Source organism: Danio rerio, chromosome 5 (assembly GCF_052040795.2).
Source record: "Danio rerio strain M-AB ecotype USA chromosome 5, GRCz13ab, whole genome shotgun sequence".
In the NCBI taxonomy this organism is placed as follows: Eukaryota; Metazoa; Chordata; class Actinopteri; order Cypriniformes; family Danionidae; genus Danio; species Danio rerio.
In genome coordinates, this window is record NC_141025.1 from 68,905,995 (window position 1) to 68,930,350 (window position 24,356).

The window sequence follows — 24,356 nt, forward strand, 5'->3', positions numbered from 1 at the left end:
GGTAGTGTAATGGTATGGGGAATTTTTTCTTGACACACTTTGGGCTCATTTGTACCAATTGAGCATTGTGTCAACTCCACAGCCATGTCCATCCCTTTGTGACCACATAATCTTCTGATGGCTACTTCTAGCAGGATAAAGCACCATGTCATAAAGTGTGAATCATCCTAGACTGTTTTTTTAAACATGACAATAAGTTCACTGTACTCAAATGGCCTCCACAGTCACCAGAACTCAATCCAATAGAGCATTTTTGGTGGAACGAGAGATTCGCATCATGGATGTGCAGCTGAGAAATCTGCAGCAACTGTGTGATGCTATCATGTCAATATGGACCCTCATTTTGAAAAATATATATACTGTAGTATTACTATGGAAGTCAATAGGTTTAAGCTACCAGCATTCTTGAAAATATCTTCTTTTGTCTTCAACTCATTAAAGAATCTCAAAAAGGTTTTAAAACAACATGAGGGAGAATAAATTTTGGGTGAACTATCTCTTTAATAGCAGTGCATGAAACTCCCATAGAAATAATTTGTCATGGTGTTCAACACGATGGAAGAATGTGAAATGCGCAAACTATTAAAAAACCCAAACATCATTTGATTCTTCTGTTTTGAAACCCTAGCTGGATAACATGAGGCCATATCCAGACTCGGGGCATGTCCAGAGATTGAACACTGTTTTTTATTTTTGAAGGCAGCTCTGATGTTTCGTTCACTGCCTCTGATTTCCCACAATCCTGTTGTTTTGGCGGGTGCTTAAAAAGAATAAAAATGGCATCTGATGGAACAGGCTGTGAAAGATTCAATAAATAATTCATGAGAGAATTTTTCTCTTTTTGCAGCTCGATAATTCCAAAATGCATTGTAGTCCCCGAGACAAAAACAACAACAAAGCCAATCCTGACTGACTGGTTGGCTGCAGCAGCTTTGGACTCTGTGTTATTCTGCTGAGAAGTTGGTGGCCTAAATAAGAAGCTCCTAAATAGATTAATCTGTTGATTAGCAGTTGATTATTTAGAAGGCATCTGTTCGGCCACCTCTGCTGAGCCTGATTGCCGGCGGCCCCCTGAGGCCCCGGTCAGCTCAGCGCGATCAGAAACCCTACCTGATCCCAGACAATTGATTTTTAATGAGACTTCAGCCATCAGTAATTCTGGCAGCAGCTGTGGCTCCGATCTGAACAGATGATAACTGGACTCCAACGAGCCGGCGCAGTTTGACCGAACAGCCAGTGATGGAGTGCTGTAGTCTGCCAGGAGCCGAGACCCCTGGAAATACATTCCTCAAGTCGGGCTAACCGGTACATGCCCTGCTGTATATGGGATTATGTACCTGGTGGTCCGAGAGTCACAATCAATCGAAGGAAAAGTCACTGAGATTTTTATATTTGTTCAGTCGGAGTACAGTAACATTTTAAGAGAAGCGCCTATTAATAATATAATTAATAAAATAAAAGTGCTTTATTTGTCTGTCCTCAAGGCTTTTTGATTAAAAAACAGAGCTGTAACTCTAGGACAAAACCTTTAGAGCAGGTCACTCATTGCACATATTATTGCGTTCAGGAGCATATCCATAAATCTAGTAAATAGCCCATTGGGGTTGTCATGGTCTCGACTGGCCAGTCACGACCCAGAAAGTGGCACCCGCCTCTACTTGCAAGGGGACATGAAAACCAAGGTAAAACAATGACATGCAAGCAGATTATCAAATGCCATTAGCCAAATAAGCTTAATGGATAGTTTTATTACCAAAACTAAAATATTTTCATCATAAGCAGAGCGTGTGTAAGGCTGGGGAAGGCTGGCCAGAGACCACGGAGATAGCAGCACAGAAAAAAAATGCAATCTTTGAAAACATGTAAAGGGTGTAAGGCAGAATATGAATGTAATTTAATGTTGATGACAACAGTACACTTTAGCTATTGTAAGTTTGTCAATCAAATTAAAGTCCCCCTTAGCACAAAAATGGAACTGTCCAACTCCGCACCAATAAGCACTGTTTTTGACTGGAGTTCGCAGCAGCTCTGAAAACCAAACCAAAACTCCTGCTGGCCAGCGGACTTTTCTGATTTGCTGGTCAAGAACATAAGTAATAAAATGACAAATGAGTATTAAGAGAGAGGTATAATAATATATTACACTGGTTTGACTTGTTTTCAGCATTAAATTGGTTGTTTCATTTATTGTAACGTAGTCTTGTCTGTAGTGTAGTAATCTTGTTTAGGCAATCGTTTGGGCTTTTACATTTCAAAGGTCAAATATTTACTGCTGAATTACACGTTCGGTTGTCAATTGGCCTCATGAAAAAGAGAATGATTTCAGATTCTTGTCAGATTTTTGCAATTTAACAACAAAGAAAATATCAACACTTCTAATGCCAGGTCTAAAAGGAGGATTTTGCTGCATAGGGTAGGGCAGTGGCTAATTTTTATATTGACTGCCATGCCAAACGCATTTTTGTTTGTTAGACAAAAGGCTACCATTAATAGATAAAATAATATAATTATATAATATAATATAATATATACAATTTATCTTATTATTATTATTATTGCTGTTGTTATTATTATTATTATTAATAATATTATTATTATTATTATAACATACACTACCGGGCAAAAGTTTGGGGTTAGTAAGATTTTTAAAATGTTTTAAAATAAGTTTCTCCTGCTCACCAAAACTTTAATTCAAAAATTTAATCAAAAATACAGGAGAAATGGTAAAATTGTGAAATGTTATTGCGCTATAAAATAACTGTTTAAAAGTAGTTTATAATTATATTTATTCCAGTGATTTTAATGATGAATTTTTAGCTTTATTACTTTGGTCTTTAGAGTCACATGATCCTTCAGAAATCGCTCTAATATTAAATATTATTATTGTTATTATTAATGGTAATAGTAATAAAAGAAACAGGTAGTAATCATTTTACTTAAAACTGCATAAAGTAAGTAATAAATAAATATTTAAAAAATAAATATTTAACAATTGTTTTTAAAATATAATAAATTATATATTTATTAATTAATTATATAATTAAATTATTAAATAAAATTAATAAGAAGAAAATAAATAACTGACCCCAAACTTTTGACCGGTAGTGTAGATCAGTGAGTGAGTTTAATAAAATAACTTAATGTACGTGTTGAATATAATAGACATTTGTTGATGGGCTGTGCTTTTCTTAAAACCTCTTCTTGGTCGGTTGCAAATCTTTTTAAATGCATTAAAGGGCAGCGCATATATTAGCCTTACCCTGGAGTTTGTTAACCCTCTGTTTATGATTTTCGTTGTTAGCATCACAAGCTGTTTCAATTCAAAATCTGTAATATAAAAAAGTGCTGTGGAATCTTTTTAATCATGTGTATTGATGCTGATTCTGCATCGATGCATAAAAATATTTTTAAACTGATTAATTAGGCCTGCTATACATAAAACAATGTGTGGTTTTATTGTCAAAAAATCCACTGTGTAGAACATATGCCGCAATAGTTGGCAGTTCATTCCACTGTGGTAAGCCCTTATAAATAAGCAACTAAGCAAAAGAAAAGTAAATGTTTCTAATATTAATTATTAAATTCAGTGTTTGGTTTAAATGTTTCTCCATGTAATTAACTTGTAATCATAGTATTGAGTGTTGATTTGTTCTTCTCTTTATCCGTGCGCTTCACAATTAACGTTACTAATATCTCATCTTTCTCTTCCAGCTGTCTCTGAAGTGCAGGGCTCCAGAGGTTTCTCAGTACGTGTACCAGATGTACGATGCCACTCTGAAGAACTGAGCGTCTCTCTTGTCCTTTTTCTTCCTCTACACACACCTCTTCTTCCCCAGCCGCCGCCACCACCGGCATAGAATCCTGCTCTCCAATGATTTTCTGCCGTTGTTTTCCATCCATAGGTACCAGTTTTACTCGATGTGCCCTGCAAAGTTCTGTTCTTGCCAAATGTCTCGATGTGGTTGAAAAAAAAGTGGGGATTTGGCAACACAGCTCCCATGTGATTTCTATCGTTCTTTTCAATTGTTTGAATGCGTTCACCTTCACATGCCATTATCATGTACGAACAGGAAAAAAACGTGCGTGGAATATTTAGAAACGTAATGCGAGTGTATTTTCATTTCAAGACCACTATATCCCGATGTTAGCCAAAATGAAAACGCTTAATAGTACATGCTAGCTATCTGATAGTAGCCTCGCATGCTTTTTGACCAATATAAAAAAAACGTCACATTCCTTTTTTTAACATTTCGTGTAATCGTTCACCAACATGTCAACACTCCATCAACGTCTCCGATGGTTTCAACTGCTATAAATCAACCTAACGTGAAGCAGAAAACCGACTTTCTATCGATTGATCTTGTGTAAGTGGGTCATCTGATATTCATTCCCAGATTGAGTCCATTCATTTGTGATATATCGTGCTTGTGAGATTTGTGCATTAATATTTTGGTCCCTTTGGTGTAACGTTCTACATTAATACATAAAACATCGCTCAGCTTTTGGTTTAAAACTAATACACTAATGTAGGGATGCAATATATTCTAAATAGACATCAATAATATCCGATGAAATAGATGGATCACTTTATTAGTCTTTCAGGTGGTGCTGGTGATTTAAATGTGAATGTTTTGTTGCTAATGTGCCTGTGTGAACCTGCATGTGAGCAGCGTCTAATAAACATCTGCCAGTAGAACCCTTGTGTAATAAGGTGGAGTATTAATAGGGTAACCTTTATATGTGCAAAATGTTGAGTTTTAATGAAAAACATTTCTATTGTCAGTCAGATCATCCTAGTATTGAAATGCAACAAAAAATAAAGTCTGATCATTTTTTTCCATGATTTATTTTATGGATCGTTATGATTCCGAATAAAGTCAGCAGTGTTGGCCTCCCCAAAATGATGTTTGTCGTTCTGTAATACGTGCAAATTTCGCAAATTCTTTTAACAAACTGTAGTATTAAATTTGTCTTTATACATTCAGAAATCATTTTCGCTTTTGTGACAACATGGCAAAATCAACAAGCCAGAATCACCAAACAAAAAAAAAAAAAGCCAGATTACAATTTGCTAATTTACACTGAGACAAAGACTAAATTTTGGAGACACGTCCTGTGGTCTGATGGAACTAAGATTGAACTGTTTGGCCATAATGACCAGTGTTACATTTGGAGGACAAAGGGGAAAGCTTACAAGCCTAGGAACACCATCCCAACTGTGAAGTATGGGGGCGGCAGCATCATGTTGTGGGGCTGTTTTGCTGTAGGAGGGACTGGTCCACTTCACAGCATAGATGGCATCATGAAGAAAGAACATTATGTAGAAATACTGAAACAACATCTCAAGGTATCAGCCAGGAAATTAAAACTTGGCCACAAATGGGTCTTCCAAACAGACCATGACCCTAAGCACACTGCCGAATTAGTTAAAATGTGCTTTAAGGACAACAGAGTGAATTTTTTAGAGTGGCCATCACAAAGCCCTGATCTCAATCCTATAGAAAATTTGTGGGCAGAGTTGAAAAAGCTTGTGCCAGCAAGACAGCCAACAAATCTGACTCAGTTACACCAATTCTGTCAGGAGGAACGGGCCAAAATTCCTTTAAACTATTTTGAGAAGCTTGTGGACGGATATCCAAAACATTTGACCAGAGTTATACAGTTTAAAAGCAAAGCCAAGAAAAGAGCAAGGAAATGTAAGTAACCTTTTGACTGTCTAGAAATTGAGAAATTCTCAAAAAAAAAAAATCTTTCATTATTCTGGCATTTAGCAAATGTAAATGATTTAGGTAATCCTAACTGACCTAAAACATTAAACATTTAGTATGATTTACCATTCGACATTTAAAAAAAAAAAATTATTATGTTCCATTTTTTAGAGTGTATGTAAACTTCTGGTTTCAACTGTATCTAACACAAGTGTTGTTTATAGGGGGCCTTACTACATCGACAGCAGCATCGATTTAAAAATGTGTTTGAGCAAGTCTGTGATGGTATGATGTGTTCGCTCAGAGCTGGACATGACGCAGGCGTATCGTAATCACTCAGGTCTGCAATAGTGCTGAACTGAATACTGAACAGCTCTTCTACCTTGTGCACTCTAAAAAGATTTATGAGAGCATTCGAGGTGCAGTTTTGAGATCCATTTGAGCAATTTCTAATGGTGTACGCTCTACTTACTTGTGTACTTACGGGTCATACTGGAGTCTTCGGGTGTTGTGCATCATTTCTCCTATAGCTGTGCTTTTCCCCCCAGATGCTCACAACAAAAGAGCTTGTTGCTTGTAGAGTTTGAACACATCTAGAGACCCATCCATCCAGTCCAAGTGCTTCTTAACTCACTGAAGAGCAAAAATAATATGAGGCTCCAACAAGACTTTTTCAATTCAGATAAGACATGTAATTGTAAAGCATTTAAAAAAATATTCAAGAGCTATTGCGTCTTATTTACTAATAATTATGTACATTTGTCTTATATTTATTGGCACATTTGAACTTTTTTAACTGTCCAATTGAGGGACTTACACCACAAGTAGTTAGGGCTTAGGGTTGGTATCCAGTGCGTCTGGAAAGTATTCATAGCGCTTCACTTTAAAAAAAACAAAAAAAAATTATGTCATAGCCTTATTTCAAAATTAATTAAATTCATTTATTTACTCAAAATCCTACACACAATAGCCCGTAATGACAATGGGAAAAAAGTTTTTTTTTAATTGTTGCAAATTAATTAAAAATCAAAAACCTGAAAAATCAGATGTACATCAGTATTCACAGTCTTTGCCCTGAAGCTCTAAATTGAGCTCAGCTACATTCTGTCTCCACTGATCATTCTTGAGATGTTTCAGCAGCGTAATTGGAGTTCACCTGTGGTCAATTCATTTGATCAGACATGATTTGAAAAGGCATACACCTGTCTATATAAGCTCCCAGGGTTGACGGTGCATGTTAAAGCACAAACCAAGCATGAAGACAAAGGAATTGTCTGTAGACCTCAGATACAGGATTGTCTCGAAGCACAAGGCTGTGGAAGGTTACAGAAAAATTTCTGCTGCTCTGATAGTTTCAATGAGCACAGTGGCCTCTATCATCCATAAATGGATCAAGTTTGGAACCACCAGGACTCTTCCTAGAGCTGGCTGGCCATCTAAGCTGAGTGATCGGGGGAGAAGCGCCTTAGTCAGTGAGGTGATCAATAACCCGATGGTCACTCTGTCTGAGCTCCAGTGTTCTTCTGTGTAGCGAGGAGAACCTTACAGAAGGACAACCATCTGTGCAGCAATCCACCAATCAGGCCTGTATGGCAGAGTGGCGAGACGGAAGCCACTCCCTGCCTGGAATTTGCCAAAAGGCATCTGAAGGACTCTCAGACCACAAGAAACTAAATTCTCTAGTCTGATGAGAATAAAATTGAACTCTTTCAAGTGAATGCCGGGCGTTACGTTTGGAGAAAAACAGGCACCGCTCATCACCAGGCTAATAGCATCCCTACAGTAAAGCATGGGGGTGGCAGCATCATGCTGAGGGGATGTTTTTCAGCAGCAGGAACTGGAAGACTAGACAGGATAGAGGGAAAGATGAATGCAGCGATGTACAGAGACATCCTGCTTCATGTCTGGGGTAAAATGAATGAGGAGGCATTGAAGATGAATCCAAAGAATCTTGATGAACTCTGGGAGTCCTGCAAGAACGCTTTCTTTCCCATTCCAGATCACTTTATTAATAAGTTTTTTGAGTCATTGCAGAGATGTATAGATGCAGTTCTCCAAGCTCATTGGAGTCTTACACAATACTGGACATTATTTCTTTTGTCTAAACAAAGTCAGATCTCTTGTCCTAATTAAATAATTAAAAATCAAGGCATGATCATATTTTATTTTAGTAAAATAAGTGTAATCTAGAGGCCTTTGCCTTTCATATAAGCCACTTCTGACACCAAATGACCAACTAGAAGTTATTACTTGTTATTCCTAAAACTTGGATAGGCGAAAAGACAATTGCTAGGTAGTGTAGTACTGCTACTTACATTCATCATTATTTTATGCATCAAAAAGAACCACAGTTTCAGCTAAAAAATATATATTCTTTAATATTCTGCATTAAAAATACACCTTTTATTTATTTTTTGGACATTTTAATTTTGCATGAAGACCCTTGAATCAAACTTTTGTGCAGTTCTGCTTTTGTTTAAGCTTAACTGAATGTAGTTTTAAACCTTTTCAACGACTAACCAAATGCAAGAGAAACCTTTTTAACAATTACCAGCTCTCTCCCTTGTGGCATTTTAAATCGCTATTCTTCAGTCTGAAAGGGGGGAATGGCAGAAGATGGAAGTGATTAACTGAATAAATGGGAATAATTAGGAACCACAAGCAGCGCGGATCTGTCTCACCTGGAAACACAACACAGCTGCCGACTGTACGGGTGACGTGAAGCGAACAGGTAAGAACCACGTGGTTACTTAGCAACAGAATAGAAAAGACGAGGTTGCTAAGTGACCGACCGTCGGTTGATACAGCATGCATTCGTTTTCAGAAAGTGATGACAATAGTCGATTACGACAGAGTCACGCAAATGAACTGAAGATCACCTCTGCAGAGCGGTCGCCGGGTTGAAGAAGGTATAAGTGGATATGTCCACGTTCAGGATGTCAGTGAGGAGTTTTCTTAACGCATGCTCTTCTTCAGAGTGCTGGTATTTACTCTGGTATTTACCGCGCATGACGAGCTGCTTGTTTACGCAAGGAGACAGATATGCTGTTGACAGCTATATGGCAAGCCGCTTTAACATTTAGTCATTAAAGCTTATAGTAGGACAAGACCTGTATGTGTAGATTTGTATTTTTTTAATGTAATCTTAACACGTACGCATGGGTCCTGTGTTTTCTTTTATCGTGACTTCTTTTTTTTAACCGACACGAACTTTTATCTGTAAAAAATAAAGTAAATTTATAAGTATATTTCATGGAATTAAGTCAAATTAATTTATTATTAACTGTTATTAGTCAAGTTTACTTTATAAAACTTGGTTTCAAGCAAATATTAAGTCATGACAAACTTTATAAGCTAACAATAGGGTAGCCTATATGCAGAGCTAAGCTGCGTCCCAAATCGCATACTTATGCACTATTCTACGCCATTTTGTAGTATAAATAGGTTGTTGAAGCTGCGTCCCAAATCGCATACTTATGCACTATTCTACGCCATTTTGTAGTATAAATAGTGTAAGTAGTGCGTTCACACTGAAAACTCTAAAAAAAAAAATAATAAGTGCACTTTAATTACCCGGATGATGCACTCATTCAGCCGCTTAAATGAAGTGTGTAATGATGGACACTTCACGCACTCAACGACCGCAGGTTTGCTTACGTAGCGGAAGGGGTGGAGCTATCGGACGCACATGTTGAATAACTTTATTTAATTTGGATGGTGAAAGCAAAATTCTTTTACGAGAGTTATTATAGCGCCTCCCGATAGTGATTGCGGCAATACTCACGGCAGGTATTATTTGATAATTCGGCCGTTTACTTCAATGATTTGGCAACCGTCAAACGTCATCAGGGAAACGGTTTGAATTTCCGTTTAGTAAAAAAAACATTAGTGTGCCATTTGGGACGACACTACATACATATACTACCCTGTTGAGTGTGTAAGTGCATAAGTACATAGTGCATGAGTGCATAGTGTATAGTGTGCCATTTGGGACGCAGCTTGAGTGCGTGAAGTGTCCATCATTACACACTTCATTTAAGCGGCTGAATGAGTGCATCATCCGGGAAATTAAAGTGCACTTATTTTTTTTATAGTTTTCAGTGTGAACACACTACTTACACTATTTATACTACAAAATGGCGTAGAATAGTGCATAAGTATGCGATTTGGGACGCAGCTACGGACACTTCACGCACTCAACGACCGCAGGTTTGCTTACGTAGTGGAAAGGGCGGAGCTATCGGACGCACATGTTGAATAACTTTATTTATTTTGGATGGTGAAAGCAAAATTCTCGTACGAGAGTGATTATAGCGCCTCCCGATGGTGAATGCGGCAATACTCACGGCAGGTATTATCTGATAAATCGGTCGTTTTTTTCACTGATTTGGCAACCGTCAAACGTCATCAGGAAAACGGTTTGAATTTCTGCTTAGTAAAAACACATTAGTGTGCCATTTGGGACGACACTACATACATATACTATCCTGTTGAGTGTGTAAGTGCATAAGTACATAATGCATGAGTGCATAGTGTATGGTGTGCCATTTGGGAAGCAGCTATAGTGTTTCTTTTTATACTGATAAACTTCCGGTGAGCGGTTAATGTGACTTTTTCCCATTTTTATACAGTTCCTTTTACAGCATCGATGTTGTAATGTAAGAAAAATATAATCAGTTTAATAGACTTTGGCATTCATTAAGTTGCTCAGGCGTAAAACGAGATGAAAAGCCGCCTACACACACACGGGTCAGGATTAGTAGGCTAGCGCAGAAGCTCAATTGGAGTAAAATAAATGTTCACATTTTAAAGACATGGCAGGGAAAAATCTAATTTAATGCAGTGCTTCTTGTACATTCTGAGGCCCACTTTACATCAGATATCACTCTCAGCCAGTGGAGTGATATCTGATTTTTAACGAAAACAGACCTTAAATACGCTGATTTTGTAACAGCATAGTTCACCAGAATCGCTTGACCCAGGTTACTGACAAATTAAAAGTTCTTTCGCATACTTCTGCATACACCCTATTATTCATAAAATTTGACACTCGTCAAACAATTTAGAATAAAGTCCCCTGCGTTTTAACTGGTCACATGCAGTATTTTACGTTTAACACAAAATATATTTAAGTATTTAAATATTTTTAGGGGAGTCACAATAATAGTTTTCTTCTTTTGTTATATACTTTTAATTATTAATAAAACCTATAATAATTATTATTAATCAAACATAATAGGATAACATTGCTGACCAAATTGTGAAGCCCTAAACACTACACATTTATTATTTTAAATCACAGTCACTATTTCAAAAAGAAAAATCAAAGTTTCTGCATGGACAGAACTAATATGGGGGTATATATGAGTGTTTCTCAACCACGTTCCTGGAAGACCACCAACTCTGCGCATTTTGTCATCTTAACCAAACATACCTGATTCAGATCATCAGCTCATTAGCAGAGACTGAAAGACCTGTGATGGGTGTGACAGACAAAGTAGACATCCAAAACATGCAGTGCTGGTGGTCCTCCAGGGACGTGGTTGAGAAACACTGGTATAAAGGAATCTCCTCATTATTAATATCCTCATTATTATACGCGCTGCTCCCGGTGTGTTTACATGCACGCCGACAAAATACACGACGCCACTTATACGCTGTGAAACCGGATGAACTTTTATGCAGAGGTGTCGGCACGCAACTAAAGCTATAATATGATGATGATCTTATTTTGACTATGGCTATGAAGCAGAAAGGAAAGATGATTAGTCATCTCGGTCATGAGTCAGGTCTAAGACAACAGATAATTACATAAAACAGTGGTTCTCAAAGTTTTTTCATCAAATACCACCTCAGAAATAAATTGTCTCCAAGTACCACCAAAATGAGCAGTATTGAAATACAGTAGTGTAGTAGGCCCAGTAAAGCAGCTACAACTCTGCAAAGTAAAATAAAAAACGTAGCAGATTACCTCAGAAATATAGGCTATATGTCATATATGACATATTATATACATCTATTTTGATAAATTTTGAAATGTGTGTAGCATGTACATGATATATTTCATTCCTTCACGTACCAGAAGGACGTACTGGATAAGTTAGCGGTTCATTCCGCTGTGGCGCACTAATGAAGGGACTAAGCCGAAAAGAAAATGAATAAATGAATGATGATATAATTGATGACTTTGCAGAAAAAGGCAGTGAAATATTCGTAACATTTCAGTTTGTTTGTATGCTGTCTGAATTGTTTAAGAAATTATATTGTTCCAATGGGAGTAATAAAAAGTCAACCACATAGTTTCTATATGGTTCTGTTTTTTGTTTTTCTGGGGATAGGGGATGGGGTTGGATATGGGGTGGTTCGCCCAAGATAGGCTATTTAATCTAGAACCGCCACTGTGATGAATGTAAGCAGAACGAACCATTAACACATTCCATGCAAATCAGTGTAATTACATAATCAACATATTCATTACTGATTGCATAATTCAGCCCCAACAACGTTATGACCTAAACATAGATTGTATACAATAAAAAAGCTTGAATAAAAGTGACTAAAAAGGGAAAAGTAAATGAATGAAATAGGTTGGAACTTATATATTATGTTTAATATATAAGCTTTAAAATGCTGAGTTGTCTAATGTAGCTAGAGAAAGAGAGAGAGAAAGAGAGGGAGAGAGAGAGAGGGTGAGTTAAAGTGTCTATTTATTAGCCTCATAAAAATTAGCTTTGTTGCTAAATAGTTTGGAGTAGAAATGTACATCTGTGCTAATTATGATATAAAATATATATTTACAGATATACATATGCTACTTTGCACATTTTAGACAGTTAATATTTTTCCTCCAGTGTTTTGTATTTTAAATGCTTTTAAATATACATTCGAAATATATCATAACACAATTTTGATAAACATAGCCTAAATGTTAAAAAGGCTTGCCATAGACAGCGGAGATTTCGCCTTGTTTTATTTTATTCATTTTTTTGGGCGGGAAGGGGAGGGGGTCATATTCAATTAACCTGTGACGCTGACCTGGTGAGGCGCGAAGGCACGGCGCGGTCCGGGCACTCCGATGTCACGCGCACGCGTTCATTTATCTGTCTGTTAACACAGCCGAACATGCGCGCGCCGAGCTCTGCATGACGCGAAAGAGAGCAAGACATTTCTCCAGGACAGTTTGAGGGTTACTTCTGCACCTGAAAGCGAGCAGAGAGGGAGAACTCGACGGGAAAGATCCCGCAGGTGTTCAGCAGCCCGAAGAATGCAACTTCTCACCTGCGCATAAGGTAAGTCAATGCCGCCGTGCGCGCGCGATACGCTTCAGCCACAGTCGCGCGCTTCAAATATAAACAGCTACAAATTACCGATAAACTGTCAGGCGATTTGGGGATAAATATACTACAGGTGGGGCATTTACAAGGATATTAAACGCTTAAATAAAACAAAATAATCACGACGCGCGTGTGTATTCTGTAGGATGCAGATAATTTATTACATAAGCATGTTGTTATTGCTGTAATCACTTTATAGACTGCAAAGTGAGGGGATTTATAGTAAACTAGTGAGTTAGCATCATGCCCCCTGCAGTAAGAATAGCTCACACACATAGAGGTGCTGCTGCTGTCTGTGTTTGCCAATGTGTGGCCATTTCTATTAATAACTTTGCTCTATTTAAATCATCTCAACCCACTTTAAGTGTCTTTATTTATGAGAACATTGTGATATATCATGAAACCAACACAGGGTGTAAATTACAGGGAAGTTTGTGGGGACTGACCCCCCTAATTAAAACTTTATTCCCCATAAAGGACATTAAAACAAGATGTATGGGGGTCAGTTCCTTAACAGAAAGGAATACTTTTCTTTGATCTATATCTTAAATATTAATAATTAAAAAATGTATAATATAAATACATTTGACCTCCTATAAAAGTTCATACCATTGTGAATGCATAATCTCGCCAATCAAGGAAAGATATCATTCTACAGTCTGAAACTGGGAGTTCTAGAGCACCTATATACATCTTAAGTATTCACAAAATACATGTATGCATGTAGCCTAAAAAAATAAGAAAAATTAGACACATAATTTTATAGTTTGACCTACAGTAACCTCTAAAATAGTTTAAATATCATTTAAAACATTGAAAATGTAAATATTTTATTAAGAAATTTGATGTAATTTAAATACATTCATACATTGATTCACTGAAGCATGTATTATCAAACTACTACTGGAAAAGTCGACAAACCCTGATCGTCAATGTATACTTTGCACACTGAACCAACAGACTATTAAACACAATAGATGCACAGATTACTACCGGTTTGTTTTGTTTGAGTGTTGTTTTTATCATTTGAGTTATTATTATCTTAGTTGTCTTATATAGTATGTAATTAGGTATGGGACAATAACCGTTTTTAAGGTATATCGTGGTTTGGAAAAGTCAGGGTTTTAAAACTGCCAATATTTTCTGCTATAGCGCTCCTACAGTACATGTAAATCTTTTTTTTACATTTTGTTTTACGTTTTTACAACAACAGTATCTCCAGCCGTTTTAAATTGTAATGATAACAGGAACAGCAAAAGTCAATGATTCATATCAATTTTAAAAGTATTATGTATTATGTATTATATATATATATATATATATATATATATATATATATATATATATATATATATATATATATATATATATATATATATATATATATATGTGTGTGTGTGTATATGTGTTTATGTGTATATGTGTGTGTATATATATATATATATATATATATATATATATATATATATATATATATATATATATATATATATATATATATATATAATGTATATGTATGTGTGTGTGTGTGTGTATGTATATATATATATATGTATATATGTGTGTGTGTGTGTGTGTGTGTGTGTGTGTGTGTATATATATATATATATATATATATATATATATATATATATATATATATATATATATATATATATATATATGTGTATATGTATATGTAGTTGAAGTCAGAATTATTAGCCCCCCTGTTTATGTTTTCCTCTAATTGCTGTTTAATGAAGAGAAGATTTTTTTTAAAATGCATTTCTAAACATACAGTAATAGTTTTAATAACTCATTTATTTTATCTTTGCCATGATGACAGTAAATAATATTTTACTAGATGTTTTTTAAGACACTTCTATACAGCTTAAAGCAAGGGTGTCCAAACTTGGTCCTGGAGGGCCAGTGTCCTCGAGAGTTTAGCTCCAACCCTAATCAAAAACACCTGAACCAGCTAATCAAGCTCTTTTTAGATATTCTAGAAACTTCCTGGCTGGTGTGTTGAAGCAAGTTGGAGCTAAACTCAGCAATACACCGGCCCTACAGGACAGAGTTTGGACACCCCTTGCTTAAAGTGACATTTAAAGGCTTAACTAGGTTAATTAGGTTACCTAGGCAAGTTAGGGTAATTAGGTGAGTTATTGTATAATGATTTTATTTTAGCCGAAATAAACTAAAAAAGACTTTCTCCAGAAGAAAAAATATTATCAGACATACTGTGAAAATTTCCTTTCTCTGTCAAACATCATTTGGGAAATATTTAAAAAATAAAAAAAAAGTCAAAGGGGGGCTAATAATTCTGAGTTCAACTGTATAGTTTGGTATTTTATCTGGTCCTTATTTCTTAATACAGCACTCAGTTTTGAAAAACAATTACTGCATCATAACTACCAAGTCCAATGTAATATCTGTTAAATAATGAGCTGTTTTGTTGTCAGTGTTTATGTTAAGTTTTTTGATATACGCATACAATACACAGATTACTACAAAAATACTGTAGAGACATATTGTCTCTAATTATAATCCCAGCTTTTTTTATAGCTTTTTTTAATATCAATGTTTTATTTGATTAATATTGTCTTATTTTATATCCCCAATATTGTGTTTTATCTCATTTTTATCTAATTTTTCTATTTAATATATTTCTTTAGCTACTGATGTTTTGAAATTTACTTTATGAACAATTACTTAAAGTTAATGTTTGAAGTATATCAAAACTTCACACCAAAGTTGTCCTAAAACCCAAACAATACACGATTTTTGCTTTAGTCTATTGAAACCAGTGCTATTAACTACTTGTATATAGAAGTTGGAAGCATCTAGTTTTATATAAACACCATGCCTAGCTGATACAGTATATCCAACAGGTAGAATTTAATCATGTGCCAGTTTTATTTAATTAAATATATTTTATAACTTTTCTAACATTTTCCTATTAGTAATATAATGCTATTAAATACGTTTATAGTATTTTATCTCTTTCTTCACTTTCAATTAATGAAATAATTAATTATTAATCATGTCTAAATTACAAATTAAAACTATTATGTTTAAAAAAATAGGTTGAAAAAAATCTACTCTCTATTAAACAGAAATTTGGTGGAAAAAAATAAACGGGGCTAATAATTCTTACTTCAACTGTTTATACACACAAAATTTCACCAGATGATAGGATATATACTGCTCAAAAAATTAAATGGAACACCTACCACAAAACACTTCCCTCAGGTAATCCCTCTCATGAACACCTTATGATAGTAATAGTGAAATAAACATCCCTACTTTTTATACACTTATTTATTTAACAATATTCTTTACACGCCAATTTGTAACAGCAGCACATATCACACTGTATATAGTTATATACCTACCTGTTCATACACTTGTAATTATTTATATTTGCAGTCACTACTTATTTTTATTTTTAAAATATATTTATGATCTGTTTTTTTTGTCCTGTCTCTGTAATTCTGTTGCACTGTAGAAGCTTCTGTCGCAAAAACAAATTCCTCATATGTGTGAACGTACCTGGCAATAAAGCTCTTTTTTGATTCTGATTCTGATTCAGTAGCCGCGTTTCCACTTTCGCGCCTAAAGCGAGCGAGCCAAGGCCAGTCGCGTTTCCACTGTCACTTCCGGGGCCTAATCAAGCCAAAGCAGGGCTTTCTCGGGGCCAGTGGCCGGCCTTTTTCAGCCCGCCGAATACCTTGGGCCAAAGAGGGCCAGCTGGGACTTCGGGGTGGAGTTTAAGGAGAGGCGGACACAAATTTTTCAATCGCACACGAGTACATGCGCCAAACAAATAAATAAATAAGGGAAAGAAAACATCTAGCCTTATAGGCTGGGGTCTTTTTGCGTATGATCACCCTTATGTTTCCCTTTTAAATGTAAGGCTGCTGCATTGAATAATAAAGTAGTTTTAATTTATAGTGACGTTCTTTGCAGCGTTCTCCTTGATTTTTCAATTAAAGACACAGCAGACAGTAAAGGTTGTGGAGAGTTTTTGTCAAGTTTTAAAGGTGTGTTTGTGCGCGTTTAGACGCCTGTATGTGTGTGTGTGAGACCGAGTGAAAGCGCTCCCTATACAACTTTGTTGATGCCGCGAGCTGCTTTTTAATTTATTTTTATTTTTTAATTTGGAGATAAAACACAATATGAATACAACATAAAGACATAAAACTGAACAAATAACGTGCCCACTTTCGTAGACTTAAAACAATATAGTCTCATATCTTGACAAAATAGCCTAAGCTATATTGAAATATAATTTAAAGAATTACAAATGTCGGATATAATTAAATCGCATTAAATAAATAAATCAATATAAAATAAACAAAAGCTAGCTAGAACAATGTAGGTTTATGCAATACATAAATCAAACCGTTTTGAAGCCACATATAACTTTTATTTTACAAAGACCTATCTGAAAAAAAAGATTTTAGATATTCTCTAAAAACAATAAACACCGGAGGAGGTTTAAAACATTATTTATCAAGTATTTGGATACAATGATATTAATCAAATCGTGCAAACAGACCATTTTTTGGGTGAGTGAAAGCAGAATCTAGACTACCTTTTTTCTGTCACCCAGTCCTGCGCAGCGCCGCTTTAAACGCATTGGGGGAAAGCCCAAACACAAAATGTGTTCTATATCCTCAAACAAGTGTTTATGTTTTTATATGATGTGGTTAAATGTATTAATGAAACTTTAAATGAAGAGCTTTAGTGAATAGCTGCTAAGCGCAACAAATATGGCTATATTTTATTAGGCTACTTATTCTTATGTGCTAAAACACTTAACACAACATCTATCAAAACAAGGATGTTATAAAATACATTTCATACCGAGTTATAACAGAGAATTTCTGTGGCTTTATATTATGGATGTGTGCGCTCACTCTGCTAGGTCCCTCCGTTAACTTAGTGGCGAGACCACTCGATGCACAATGCCAACAGTCGGTCGACGAGTAAACAAATGTAATGAATGGAAATACACAGGTCTGTGCGTATAGACATATCATGTACTGCTGTACAGTCACTGTCATTTGTTTGTTTCTGTTATCTTCATTTTAAAGGTTTTGTGATGATGTGATGGTGTGCTTTATCTCCCTGATTCCCGCTGAAGTGGGCGGGTTGTGTGACGTTTGATTCGGGGGAGGTTCTGGGGGCGGTGTTTGCGTGACCCGCTGTGAGCTACTAGCCCGACAGTGGAAGCGTGTCAGGATTTCGGCCTCATTACTCAACCTACTGGGCGATTGGCCTGGCCCAATAAAAGCCCTGGCTCGCACTGGCCCAATAGTGGAATGCGGCTATTGTGAATGCGGCTATTGTAACTCCAAGTGTTCCCTATATTTTGAGCATTGTATATAAAAACAATTTCACCAGATGACTTGAAAACTGCTGTTTAGAAAGAATTCAATCATTTACATTGATTGAAATGACTCTTCACGCAAATGATTCATTCATAAAAATGTCCAAAAACAAATTAAATCAAAGATAAAAGTGAAATAAACAGTGTTTTAGGCTTTTCATGGCAGTCAAATAGTATTCAGGTTCAGATTTTGAATAATCAAATGTAAAACAACATTGCAAATGTTTTTACTGTATAATTAATTTAATAAAATTAATCTTTATTAAAGTAGCAAATAGTCAAATTTCTTGTGACTGAATACTTTAAACGCTGTCAGGCCTTAAATGAAAAACGTACACTACATTATGTTAAACTTATCAAACAAGTCTCATGTGTGAACTGTTTCTCCTGGTCCACTATAATCATAACACAACATTGCAGATCCTGCGATGTGACTATTGTGAATATCGATGCTGAATTGTTATATTGTGCAGGCTGCAGTCCTAGTTTAGTTGTGATCATATCCCCAGCTGGACTCTTGATTGTTGTTGTCATTCATCTGTCTCTCTCAGAGGCTGCTGGTCTGTGAATGGGAGTGTGCTGTGGCCAACACCGCCGCCTGTGCTTCAGTCAGGACTATGTGCTGCCCATGTGCCACTCTGAATGCACTGGCCAGCTGTTTGCGAGAGCAGGGAGGGTGGCACGGCCCACCGGGGGCGCGGCGGGAACCGGGCGATGCCCCCTCCGTTCCGGATCGCCGTGCTGGGAGCTCCAGGGGTGGGCAAGACGGCCATTGTGCAGCGCTTTCTTCACGATGACTACAGTGAGGTGGCCTTGTCCAGTAAGACCCGGCGGGTGCATCTTTCTGCCGCAGTGCTCAATGGTCATGTGCATGACCTTCAGATCACAGATTATCCAGCCATCAGCAGCTTTCCTGGCAGCACTCTGCAGGTACAGTGACCAGCAAATCACCACACTGACCACAGTCCAATTACGGGTGGGCAGAACAGCCAAAATATTATTTTCAACACATTTATAAACATTATAGTTTTAATAACTCATTTCTCATAACTGATTTATTTGATCTTTGTCATGATGACAGTACATCATATTCAGTGGTGGACAGAGTACTGAAAAACCATACTCAAGTAAAAGTACTCTACTTGCCTAAAAAATGTAGTGCAAGTGGAGTAAAAGCGTCTGTAGTTAATATTACTCAAAGTATGAGTAAAACGTAGACCTTTCAAAAGTACTCAAGAGTAGTGGGTAGTGGGCATTTACATAATGTGTGTAAACGTAACATTCTGTGCTGCATTTATGTCAGTAAAGGTTAGATTTAGGTTGTGATGTCAGGTGACCAAAATTCAATGTCTAAAGCCTGGTTTATACTTCTGCGTCAAGTGACCGGCGTATAACCACGGCGCATGCAACGCGCGTGGCTGTGCATTTATACTTCTGCGCGCTGTTTCTGTTGGTCTACATTAACAATTACGAAACGGTAGTTGGCAGTGAGGTTTAAATCTTCCTCTGTGTCGAGTTTCTTCGCTGCTTTTTTGCTTTTCCTGAACACTTGCGGGATGTACAAGTGGCTCAAACTCGCTCATTTTAAGGCAGGAACCGGCGGACGTGCAACAACTTTAACTATGAGGTAAACACAAAACAAAACTTTCCATCCGGAGCTCCTTCACGGGACTCCACACTTGTAAACAATTGCTCCATTGGGCTTGCGCCGCTCTCTGTCCCGCCCAGACTCGTCAGCGCTACCAAGCCGACCAATCACAGAGCTTGCGCTACGCGTTGTTGCGACGTGTAGTTACATTTTTTGAGAGGTGCACTTCAGTGACGCCGATGCCCACGGCAAAGGGCTATGCGTCAGCGCCGTAGGATACGCAGCGTTTGACGCAGAAGTATAAATCAGCCTTAAGGACATCGTTATTTTAAAGTTCAATAACGACATCAAATGACGTTGATATTTGGCTGATTTTAGGTTATGTTAGAAAGTGACCAAAATCTGATAATTATTCGTCAGGTATTGCAACCAAAATCCAATGTCTGATAGACGTCATAGTAGTAAAGTCCACACAACATCAAGACATTGATAATTGGTTGGTTTTGGGTTGGACGTTGGACTTTGACATTGGACCGACATTGAGTTCTGACATCAACCCGATTTTCATTTTCAAACAACATGCAACGTCCCCACGACTTTAGGGTACCACTCTGTCACCAGTTTTGTTGTGTGTATTGGTGCATTATCATCCTGATTACTATGCATATGGATTATTTGTGGCACATTCTTATTTATAGAAGCTTATCAGTAGCAAAATTCACCTTGAAATGTAACATGCAAATTACCCAAATTTGGATTCTTTGGATATGTTCAAAGTTTGGTGCAAAATGAAACAGAGGCTGCTTTGTCATGGTCACGCGACCTACCTGCGTGGCTGCGTCAATTGCGTCGCTTCACTCCCATTCATGAATTCTCTCGCCGGGCATCATGTGATAGTGCAGCGTGCATGGGATGCGCACTCCAGAATCTCGCCGGAAGTAGTAAGTCATCCGGGTACTTCTCACATACTGATTTTCGAATTCTATGAATTCGGACATACTACTCGGCTCGCACACGGATTTTAGCGTACTATATAGTATGGAAGTATGCGGTTTCGGACGCAGCGAAAATCATTTACATTTTTCATTTACAACCTCAGTTTGAATTTAGGGTGGCGCAGTGGGTAGCACAATCGCCTCACAGCAAGAAGGTCGCTGGTTCGAGCCCTGGCTGGGTCAGTTGGCGTTTCTGTGTGGAGTTTGCATGTTCTCCCTGTGTTTGCGTGGGTTTCCTCCACAAGTCCAAAGACATGGTGAATTTGGTATGCTAAAATTGTCTCAAGTGTATGTGTGTGAATGAGTGTGTATGGATGTTTCCCAGTGATGGGTTGCGGATGGAAAGGCATCTACTGCGTAAAACATATGCTGGATAGGTTAGCGGTTCATTCCGCTGTGGCGACCCCGGATTAATAAAGGGACTAAGCCGAAAGAAAATGAATGAACTGAGTTTAAATATGTAAATTACATACAAATTTTCAGGTATATAAGCTGCATAATTAATTTGAGAATGTAAAACCCAAATTAAATTTTACTTTGCTTATATGTCATATAGAATGCAAATTTAAATGAAGAAATGCATTGCAATTTTACCTATTGCATTTTTTACTACTTTATTAAAGTTCAACAATCTGGAAGTGCAGAAACGTATATAAAAAGGTCCAGATAAAAAGGTGGATAGAAAAAGCCCATGTGAGGTGCCAAAATGAACCCAGCCATAGGCATAGGAAAGCACTAATGAGATCTTCTCGACAGAGAGAAAATGACTCTGTGTCTCTAGAGTTGTAGAAGTCTGTAAAAAAGTGTTTTTTTTCCCTCGACTTTAAGTTATAAGAGAAATCATGTCTTACAGTGTGAAAAATTTCACATCAGATTCTCCTATGGCCAAATCATCTGTACTGTAGTGTAAAAAAATATGACTTGCTTGGATGAAAAAAATCAGTTTTGTGCCCCTAAAGGAATATATATGTGTGTGTGTGTGTGTGTGTGTGTGTGTGTGTGTGTGTGTGTGTGTGTGTGTGTGTGTGTGTGTGTGTGTGTGTGTGTGTGTATGTATATATATGTGTATTTATATTTATATATATATATATATATATATATATATATATATATATATATATATATATATATATATATATATAGTATATATATTGTGTATATATATACATGTGTACGTGTGTGTGTGTGCGCATGTTAAAGTTGAAAGTTTAGAGACTGGACATAGACTGAATTTCACAACAATATTTTTGTTTTTACGCTTGATGAAATCATAGTAATGTCTGTATTTCCATTTGAAGAAGCAGCTGCTCTCGCCAGCAGCCAGGCCCAGATTGGCTAATCCGGAAGACCGGGAGAATTCCCGGTGGGCCGTTCCAATTTTTGGCCGCGAGGGCTGGTGTCCCTAGCTCCAGACTCTGTTGCTCTCAGTAGTCACACTTTTTTAATTTATTTATTTATTTGACCATAGCCTCACTCTTTTTATTCCTTATTTTGCCGCTGCTCCACTCTTTTTATGTATTTTCTCGCAGCCTCTTGAGCAAAATGCAGCCTGCAGGTTAATGATGATGTAACTCAGATGTGTCACTACACTGAAAAAAGCTGTTGTGGTCCAGTGGTCAGCTCGTTGCGTCATGCCGCCGCCGACCCGGGTTCAAACCTCATCTGACTAATTTATTATTTTTTTTTCATTTTCATTGTTAAGACATATAATACTGTTAGGGTTGTTGAACATTTGAAGTTCTAAAGCAGCTGTTTTCTTGAAAAAGACTTAATAGTGTCATTAGAAACTGATTTGGAAATTACCTTATTTTAACATAGTCTGTCGTGAACTGAGGTGGGCCGGTCTGAGGCTTGAAACTCCAAGGCTGAAATGGAATCCCACTCCGGCCCTGCCAGCAGTCATTTCAGCTCACGTTTTCCAGCAATTTAAATGTGCATGCTTATTAACTGACATTGCAGCAGAAAACATGATTTAAAAGAAGCATTTTTTTTTTACATTTTATATTTGTAACGCAAGTAACGCATTTACATTGACTTTAGTAACTTTAATCAAATTACACAAATGTAAAATGTAATTTGTCACATTACTGCGTACTGCATCCAAAAATGTAATTAGATTACAGATTACAACCAACTCTGTAGAACACATTCTTATGTAGGCGGTTCATTCTGCTGTGGCGACCTCTGAAATAGAGACTAAGCCGAAGGAAAATAATTGAATGAATGACATTCTTATGTAAGAATACAGATACAAAAATATATTCACATATCAGACTCATATTTTTGATTCTTGAAAACCTCTTTTTCATCTGTCTTCTCTGTGCTTTAATGAATTTTAGACGAAGCGATAAAATGTATAATTATGTCCATTTCATATTGTACTTGAAGCAGAACAGAGGTCTCCTGAGATGTAAAAATGTTCCTCTAGGCATAGAAACTAGAGGCAGATAATGCTTCAGATGATTTCAGATTCATATTTTGCTAATGCTGGAAAATCTGTTGTTTCTATTCACCTTATTCTCCACGCATGAGCGGATGCAGCCATTTGAATCTTTTTGGCACGAGACTTCCGGTCTCATTCACTTCTATTCATTTTTAGACGTTAAAAACAGCTCGTTTGATTGTTGCTAATATTTTCTTATTATATTATTCTATTTTGACTGTATAGTCATGGACACGCTTGTTTGTAGAGCGAGTAGTTTGACCGTTTTCTGCTGTTTATTATTCATTCATTTCTCCCATAGGCGACTGAATTGGAAGTTCTAAAACAATCGCGAAAACAGGCGCACTTCCACAATAAAGAATAAGGTTAATAATGAACATTTAGGTCTTCTGGAATCTTAATATCAATAATATAATTTAAATGCAATGTTCTGTTGACCCCTTGAGTCCGCTTCAGTGTTTGTAATTAGTCCAGTATGTGCTGAAGTGAGTGTATGGAGTCACAGCGGCTTGTTTTTATTTACATTATAGCTGTTGATTCAGATAACAGTAGTGGAAAGGATTCAATATATTATTATTAATTATATATTAGGGTGGCTTAGTGGTTAGCATTGTTGCCTTACAGCAAGAAGGTTGTTGGTTCTAGCCTCGGTTGGACCAGTTGGAGTTTACATGTTCTCTCTGTGTTCATGTGGGTTTCCTCCGGGTGCTCCAGTTCCCCCACAGTCCAAAGACGTATAGGTGAATTAGATTTACAAAATTGGCCGTAGTGTATGAGTGTGTGTGTGGGTGTTTCCCAGTATTGCATTGCGGCTGGAAGGGCATCCGCTGCATAAAACATTTACAGGAGTAGATGGCGGTTCATTCAGCTGTGGTCACCCCAGATAAATAAGGGACTAAGCTGAAGGAAAATGA

At 36.9% G+C, this 24,356-nt stretch overlaps 2 protein-coding genes and 2 long non-coding RNA genes across 6 annotated transcripts in view; 2 read left to right on the forward strand and 2 right to left on the reverse strand.

Annotated features, from left to right (window-relative positions):
* ap2b1 (adaptor related protein complex 2 subunit beta 1) overlaps nt 1-4,901 on the forward strand; it is a 69,381-nt gene extending 64,480 nt beyond the window's left edge. For both annotated transcript variants that reach the window (XM_087251357.1, NM_199919.2), the window contains 1 exon segment: nt 3,712-4,901. In XM_087251357.1, the coding sequence (XP_087107483.1) occupies nt 3,712-3,786 (75 nt within the window). In that variant the 3' untranslated portion in view covers nt 3,787-4,901.
* The window catches only part of LOC147844459 (uncharacterized), a 155,530-nt gene that overhangs the window by 40,491 nt on the left and 90,683 nt on the right, over nt 1-24,356 (reverse strand). The gene's annotated exons all lie outside the window — the stretch shown is intronic.
* LOC147844461 (uncharacterized) overlaps nt 6,930-24,356 on the reverse strand; it is a 49,958-nt gene continuing 32,531 nt past the window's right edge. Inside the window, exon 3 of the long non-coding RNA XR_015492132.1 lies at nt 6,930-7,604. This is a non-coding gene — a long non-coding RNA (uncharacterized LOC147844461). The remainder of the gene's footprint in view (nt 7,605-24,356) is intronic.
* rasl10b (RAS like family 10 member B) overlaps nt 12,746-24,356 on the forward strand; it is a 36,363-nt gene continuing 24,752 nt past the window's right edge. For both annotated transcript variants that reach the window (XM_087254647.1, XM_087254648.1), the window contains exons 1-2: nt 12,746-12,997; nt 18,968-19,346. In XM_087254647.1, the coding sequence (XP_087110773.1) occupies nt 19,059-19,346 (288 nt within the window). In that variant the 5' untranslated portion in view covers nt 12,746-12,997; nt 18,968-19,058. The remainder of the gene's footprint in view (nt 12,998-18,967; nt 19,347-24,356) is intronic.